Source organism: Polypterus senegalus, chromosome 2, assembly GCF_016835505.1.
Source record: "Polypterus senegalus isolate Bchr_013 chromosome 2, ASM1683550v1, whole genome shotgun sequence".
Classification (NCBI taxonomy): Eukaryota; Metazoa; Chordata; class Cladistia; order Polypteriformes; family Polypteridae; genus Polypterus; species Polypterus senegalus.
The window spans coordinates 282,590,755-282,599,377 of NC_053155.1; the positions used below are offsets into that span (position 1 = coordinate 282,590,755).

General features: G+C 36.2%; 1 protein-coding gene across 2 annotated transcripts in view; it reads left to right on the forward strand.

The window, feature by feature from the left end:
- The window catches only part of anapc15 (anaphase promoting complex subunit 15), a 71,953-nt gene extending 68,989 nt beyond the window's left edge, over nt 1–2,964 (forward strand). Inside the window, exons 5-7 of one of the 2 annotated variants that reach the window (XM_039745671.1) lie at nt 836–895; nt 1,821–1,958; nt 2,557–2,964. In XM_039745671.1, coding sequence (XP_039601605.1) covers nt 836–895; nt 1,821–1,958; nt 2,557–2,571 — 213 coding nt within the window. In that variant the 3' untranslated portion in view covers nt 2,572–2,964. Of the gene's footprint in view, nt 1–835; nt 896–1,820; nt 1,959–2,491 lie in introns of both variants that reach the window. The other variant, XM_039745670.1, reaches the window with a different exon arrangement.
- Nucleotides 2,965–8,623: the final 5,659 nt, after the last annotated feature.

Sequence of the window (8,623 nt, forward strand, 5' to 3'; positions counted from 1 at the left end):
ATAAAGTATCTATCTATCTATCTATCTATAGAAAAGTTTTGGTTTTGCATTAGCAATTAGTAAATGGTGATGAAAACCCAATTTGTTTTTTTTCAGTGAGCAGCACCCTGTAAACCATTTTTAGTACAAACTAATAGCAGTGGACATATCGCTTTTTCTTGAGTTGATGCAGGAATTTCATTCACATTCTCGATGCCATAAATTTACCCATTTGTAAGTCAATTTGTCACATGCATTAAGGACAAAAATGGACAGAATTTGTAATATATTATATTTTTAATAGAGTTTTCTGTTTGAATAGAGTTTTGTTGAACTTCCTTCAAGAAAGCCTTCTTTTTTCTTTAAAATGATTAGCATAATTTCATCATTTTCAAATGTTTATTGCCTTAAGATGGTTGTGCACAGTTGACCTCCAAGATGTTCAGGTAATGGAGTGTTGCTTTTCAGGTTATGTTCAGTGCTCCGTCACTTTGGATTTGTAGTAACACAGTTGAGTGAAAGTAAAGAATACCATAAGACTATTTTCATTTTCATGTCATGAAAGGCTTTACAATTACTGTTCATCTTGTGTGTAGTCCACTCTACTCTAGGGTACAAAAAGTAATTTGGTAAATTAATATTGTTTACAATAGACCAGTCAGGTTTAATATGTAAGTTGCATATCCTTGACATGTCTGGGTGAGTTGGGTATCTTCTTTAGTGGTGTTCTGCCAAGCCTGATCTCTTCGTACTTGATACTGGTAGTGTTAACAGTAAATATGCGATGCTGGTACATTATTAATAGTTGTTTGCATTTTGTTTCTGTTCAATAACCAATTGTTTAACCATTTTTTAGCTACAAAGCATTGCTGAGAAAGACAACAATTTGGTGCCTATTGGAAAACCAGCCTCAGAGGTAAGTGCATATTTTTCTAGTTAGTTATTGACTATAAATATGCTGTGAATTTTTTTAAAGACTTTAAAAGTTTTCTGGGATAGTGAAGGGATTACTTTAGCCAGATGCTAGTATCAAGATGTCAAAAAACGTATACCGTGGTGTGCAAAAGTGTTCAATTTCAGAGGTTTAAATACACAAACATTAACTTTTGAATTTTTCATCTTCAGTTAAATATCTACAGAAAATGGTTTATTTAGACTTTAGAAATGTATTGTTACAGCATAAGAGTTCACATTAAAAATACTGAATGGATAAATATGTGTAAAAATCTTTTGTCATGCAGAAAAGTACGATCATTTTCCAGGGGGTTAAATACTTTTGCACACCACTGTAAATGTAGTGACCAGCAGACAGCACTTGAGCTGTCCCTGAACATAAGCCAAACAGTATAAAGGGGTGAAGTTAAGAAAAATAACACAAGGATGGGAACAATCAAGATGAATATACCTATATTTTAGACCAAAGAATTACATTGGGCCTTGTTGTTTAGAAGTTGTTAATCATTGTTAGTTATATATAGGTAAAGATGAAATAAAAAAATCTTTATGGGCTATGCATGACACAGCATCACGTTTAGGGAAAAATTACACTTGCAACTTAAAGCAGTGGGAGACAGCAAATATTTAAGGGCTTTGGTATTGGTGTATGTTTTTTCTGAGCATACATCTTCCTTTGAGTTGTTGCATTTTAAGCTTAACAGTCATTGATGAGTAATTGTCATATGTTAAAACATATAAGGTATTGTATGTGCAGTTTTTCACACACAATATACAGATTACAGCTAGTGCCTTTATATTTTTTAGAGATAAAAATTTGGTAGAGGTAATTATTTCACAAAGAATTTAAAAAAGCCCTTTACTTACTTGTGCTTGTTTCTCAAAAGCATTATGATGATGAAGAGGAAGAAGATGATGAAGACGATGAAGACAGTGAAGAAGATTCAGAAGATGATGAAGATATGCAGGATATGGATGAAATGAATGACTATAATGAGTCCCCAGATGACGGGGAGATAAATGAGGTGAGCTTACTAAGATAGGAACGTATCAAATGATGATTTTATTGATGGTGTTGGGACTTTTGTCTGGAAGATTACTGTTCTTATCTGAAGACACTTCTATATGTATTGTTATGAAAAGCTTTGTTATTAAAAATGTGTTGAACTCTGCCAGAATCCGATACATTCAAGATGTCTGCGATATTGCTTAGTGTAAGAGCCTGCAGTTCATTTATTTATTCATTTTAATTAAGAGAATGATTAAAGCAGTGTACTTTTAGGTGGAGAACTGTTTGATTTTCTGAATGTTGTAGAAATTACATAAGATTATGTATATTAATTTGCAATCTAGCTTTCTTTATTTAAATCTCATGGAACTCTTATTAAAAACATAATTTGTAAATGTCTATACATTTATATATTATGTTCACATAATTCTCAAACACAAGTGAGGTGTTTTTAGAGATTTATATTTTGAGCTTCTTTTTCTTTGATCTCATTATTAGTGTGGGTTTCTATAAAGCCATACTGTGATAGTGTGCTGTCTATTATTCTAGGTGGATATGGAAGGGGCTGATCAGGACCAGGACCAGTGGATGATCTAGACTCTCTTTCTCTACAGAGATCCCAACAATAGGATGGAGCTTGGCATAGGAAAGAGGACATTCTGTTTCACTTTGAAGATGATTTCATTTCTACAGTACAATATACCAGAAGGCTTGGGCACTCTTGTTTTGTCAAGAACATTTTCCTTCTGGAGAGGTGTAATAGTACAGTTTCATTTTGCTACTCTAAATGTCAACAAGACTTGCTGGACATTTTCCATCTTCCGCAAATGTACAGTTATTTATTTTTAATTGATTGCACATTAATTGGAAAGTTAAGAAATGTGGCTCTTGAAATATAATATTGAACCATAGTAACAAGAATTGTTTTATAACTGTAGCCATAAAGAAGATTTTGTTTATAAGCCTGAGATATATGCTTTGTTTTTTGATTTACAGATCTAATAAATTACTTTTTTACAGTAGTTTTTTTTTTTTTGCTCCTTTTGTTTCAATATATTGAACAGAATTTTTTTCTTTTTCTAAGCTAAAGGTGGGTGAATACCATTTTTCTACTCAACTAGCAAATATTTCTGATGCATGTTTCACTCTATATCTTTACTGAAAGAATTCTATTTTTCACGGGCTTGATCTTTTCTCACAATCGATAGTATTTAACTTCCTGGGTTATTTGCACAGGTCAATGTAAATCACAAGGGTTTGTTTCTTATAGACATTGTTGTCATGCTGAGCACTTGTTTGTTTCTCTCTTCATTTTTCCAGCCTATAAGTTTGTGGGTGAACCATGATATGTTAATATGTCTTCTTTCTCTAAGTCTAAAAGTTGTTTTTTTTTTTTTTTTTACAGTAACCAGGAAAGAAGAGCTCTGGGCCACTGCTGACATCTAGTGCTGTACCAGTTTTATAGCTCTGGTTAGAGTGACCTGTCCACTTATTTACCCTTGTAGAAAACAAACTTCATATTTATAGTATAAAAAGGACACCTGTATAAATGGTGGACCAGCTATAAGGTAATTTTCATAAACTGGAAAAGTGTCTAGGCACATTGGAAATATTTAAGAGAAAATTATAGTTAAAATAACGTTAATCTATATAATACTGAGCTAAAATTGTTTGATCATGATGTTTTATAATCATCATTTGCATCCATATTATACAGCAGACCATACTGATGTTTAAATAATATTCATATCAATAAATACATAATTTTATAAATATTAATACATAATTTTTTGTGATGAAAGAACCCTCTTGTTTGGTTGCTGTGTGTCAGATACAGCTTTGCAAGAACAGTGCCTATTGTTGCTTTCAGTTTTTTTTAGTCTGCTGATTATTATCATTTTCAGTCACTCCAGTTTATATAATCTTTCAGTGCTTTTGTCCTCACAAGTACTCCTAAAAACATAGATAAGAGATACCATGCAGTGTGAGTGTGTGTTTTTTTTTTATATCCTAACATATTATCAGTATTGTCAGAATTCCTGGCCAAAGTAGACAGGAGATCAGATATTTAATCTTGTTTTTCCATTCACTTCTTTTCCAATACTGGCCCATGCTGAGCCAGACACAGCAGTGCATGCAGTGCAACACATAGAATTTATTATACATGTGATAGATAGAATTTTTATAGCAAACAAAAGTATAGAAAGGAAGTGACAAGCAATTGCATCTTACAAATCTGCAAAGAGGTTAAATCACAATTAATATTCCATGGGTGCCTATAATAAACAGATAATGCTAAAAGTGTAAAATGCCTGGCTTAAAAATGAATGGAGGATAGATCTGGTGTCTTCCTGTTAATGCTCTACCTAGAATATTTGGATTGTACTTGCAAGGTATGTGATGGGAATGTCTGTCATTCTTTGTCATTTGTTTCCTCATTAAAGAAATAACTTTATTCCTGTATTAACACATCAGTCAGGTAGTTCATGATTTTGTCATGACAACCTCATCAATATATAGAGAACCATTGTCTTTAGCCTCACTGATGATCTCTGTTATCATTAATGAAAAGTGGACAAGTAGTAGAGGGAAGAGTGGCCATAATGAAAATAATAAAAAAAAGTAATAAGTATTGGTCAGTTCTGGCCATATAGGGTACTGGTGCAGCACAGAGCGGGACAATATTTTTCACTGATTTCGCCAGTTTATTTATGGTTTGCCAGTTAGATATTTTTGACAATGTTACTGCACATTAAATCAAAATAGAGTTCAGGTGGCTGAACTTGGAGGAAGTCCTCCCTTAATTGTTTTACAGTAACCAACAGCCAATCAGAGAATCATTATTTTATCAAGTGACTCTGGAGTCTTGACTTATCCAGTGTAACAGACTGCAGTTATGTGAATTGAATGAACAGTGGAAAGTGGGATGACAATGAGAATGTAAATTCAAGATAAACATGAAGTGAGCAAAATTTAATATCCAGGATGGGTGATGTGCCCATTATGTGGAATCACTTTGGCATTAAAGTCTGTGATGTTGATCAATATCAGGTGCCTGAAACAACTACTACTGAGTGATGTTAATCTTGAAAGAAAAAACTACAAATTAATTTTTTTAATTTTTTTTTTATATGAAACAGTCCAAGCAAAAGAGATTGAGGGAGTGTATGATGAAAGTTTAAGTAGCTGCAGAAGCCAACCAGCTTGTTCATACATAGAAATACCACAAAGCAACCATCCATTCAGGAGGCATTTACAAATGCACCACCGTATACAGCCAGCTATAGCTAAAGCGAAGGAATAGCTGATTCCATTACATACAGTGCAATCTACTCAAAGGTATTGATTGTTCTGTTATACACTCACCTAAAGGATTATTAGGAACACCTGTTCAATTTCTCATTAATGCAATTATCTAATCAACCAATCACATGGTAGTTTACGTCAATGCATTTAGGGGTGTGGTCCTGGTCAAGACAATCTCCTGAACTCCAAACTGAATGTCAGAATGGGAAAGAAAGGTGATTTAAGCAATTTTGAGCGTGGCATGGTTGTTGGTGCCAGACGGGCCGGTCTGAGTATTTCACAATCTGCTTGGTTACTGGGATTTTCACGCACAACCATTTCTAGGGTTTACAAAGAATGGTGTGAGAAGGGAAAAACATCCAGTATGCGGCAGTCCTGTGGGCGAAAATGCCTTGTTGATGCTAGAGGTCAGAGGAGAATGGGCCGACTGATTCAAGCTGATAGAAGAGCAACTTTGACTGAAATAACCACTCGTTACAACCGAGGTATGCAGCAAAGCATTTGTGAAGCCACAACACGCACAACCTTGAGGCGGATGGGCTACAACAGCAGAAGACCCCACCGGGTACCACTCATCTCCACTACAAATAGGAAAAAGAGGCTACAATTTGCACAAGCTCACCAAAATTGGACAGTTGAAGACTGGAAAAATGTTGCCTGGTCTGATGAGTCTCGATTTCTGTTGAGACATTCAAATGGTAGAGTCAGAATTTGGCGTAAACAGAATGAGAACATGGATCCATCATGCCTTGTTACCACTGTGCAGGCTGGTGGTGTAATGGTGTGGGGGATGTTTTCTTGGCATACTTTAGGCCCCTTAGTGCCAATTGGGCATCGTTTAAATGCCACGGGCTACCTGAGCATTGTTTCTGACCATGTCCATCCCTTCATGACCATCGTGTACCCATCCTCTGATGGCTACTTCCAGCAGGATAATGCACCATGTCACAAAGCTCGAATCATTTCAAATTGGTTTCTTGAACATGACAATGAGTTCACTGTACTAAAATGGCCTCCACAGTCACCAGATCTCAACCCAATAGAGCATCTTTGGGATGTGGTGGAACAGGAGCTTCGTGCCCTGGATGTGCATCCTACAAATCTCCATCAACTGCAAGATGCTATCCTATCAATATGGGCCAACATTTCTAAAGAATGCTTTCAGCACCAATCAATGCCACGTAGAGTTAAGGCAGCTCTGAAGGCGAAAGGGGGTCAAACACCGTATTAGTATGGTGTTCCTAATAATCCTTTAGTGAGTGTATATGGCTGAGCAGGGTAGTTTCAGAAATGCTAAGGGTGCTTGATAAAAAAGATAATGTTCTGTCAAATGCATGCTTTTTTCCAAAAATCTTTGTCAAACTGCACAAAAGATGCAACAACAAGATTGTGGCTGATCTAACACAAATTAAGCACTTTTTAGCAACCACAGATCTGTGATATGTGCAGTGGAGTTCCTTATGGGTTTGACTCTACACTACATCGATGACGAGTGGAAATTGCAAATGCAATGCCTGCAAATGGGTTATATCTTGCAAAGTGGAAGAAGCTGCATAGAGTGCAAGAGACACATTTTTGTCCAGTAGTGTGCATCACCACAGATAACAACAAACATGTAATGGCCATTAGTGTCAATGGATAAACAAGACTTCAGTGTTTTGGCTACACCTAGCAAAAGGTAATAATATATTTCCATACACATACAGTATATAGACAATTCTGTATACTAATATGTAAATTATTTAATATGCTTTTTACATCTAGAGTTCATTTGTTTCTTAATTTTGACATGGTATATACATTAATAGGAAATATGATTCTTTTATTTAATAGTACATGCTTCTTAATACTAAATGATTTTTTAAAATTTCTTAGCACAGAAATCTGTTAAGGAACTTCATTCTGGGGGGAAGCAACTTTTCTAAGCAAGATGATTGTTGGCACATTCACATGTGTTAGTAAGGAAGACGGTATCTGGTGTGAGTCCAGGGTGGGTATAAACTCCAAGAGCACCAGTTCACAAAAAGTCCTGGAACAGCTGAGAGACTTTATACTGACAGGAAGATGAGGTAATTGGTCCCAACATGGAAACATAGTGACATGATGGAGTCAATCAAGAAGTCTTTATTGTCAGCAGAAGACATGTCCTCAGTGAAGCCTGTCCTACATGTTTAAAGTAGAGGATAGTAATTCAGAACCAGAATAGGCCAGGTTTGTTTAGAATAAAATCTTAACTTACCTAGAAAAGAAGTATTCAGACTCCTGCACAGCTGATTTACTCAACTGGGTGAGCTTTACATAACCACGTACAAAGTCTCAACAGTCATCGCCAGGATATGCATACCTGTATATGGACTGTCTGTGACATCCCAGGATGAGTACAGAGTGATCCACAGAGACTCAAACTCATTATTTTTCTTGTTTCTCACCTGTCTAGGTTTGGTAAACCACTTCCTAACTGGTTAAAATCGGCATACAATCGCAATGTAAAGAAAAAAGTCCAGAAGATCCTTGGGAAGGATCTTCAAAAACATCATGTCTGCTCCATTTACCTCTGCTATGAACTTTCCAGAAGGAAATGTTGAAAGAATGAATAGCTACATCATCCTCCGCATCCCAGGCAGTGAACATGAACCTCTGGAATGGTAGAAAATACACAGTGTAAATTTTCATATACCTTACAACTTACCAAAGGCCCAATAACATTACAAAGGTTTTCCAGTAATATTCAGTTGTAGATTTCATTTACATAATCTTACATAATTGGAGGCTACCCCACAACTCAGTCAAACCAGTCTGTGATTCTCCCTGACAAACTCCAACAGGTTTAATTTTGTATTCAATTGTACAGGAGGCTCTGTGTGCTTGACAAATGATAATCAATGTGCGCTCGGCTGAAAATACAATGTATGTAATGCAGCTAGGAGGAATAAGGAGTATGTGTTTTGGACCTTATAAACAGAAGAGAAGCTCATCTGCCTGATGTCTTGTTAACATATATATAAGAAATGAGGAGGGGGAGAGATTGCAACAGACCTTGCTGTGCCTGGAAAGCATTCATGCAGCATTGGGACTGTCAAGCAACACATTATTTACTGGCAGATACGTTGCAAAATGTGAAACTGCGCTGGAAAGCCGTCATGGACTCCTGCAGTTTGACGTGTCCTGCAACTTTAGGTGACTATGGATTAGGAGAAGAGAGGGATGGAAGAAAGCACAACCTGAGCGCAAGATGCTGGGTGATTGATCAACCCCGGCTCGGCCACCTAGGTGTGGGTGTTTGATGTTAAAAGACCTAAAACCCCCAACGACCTCAAGAACGGTGAATAATAATGCACCAGTAGACAAATTCTGGAGCCCGCTATGAAAGAAATA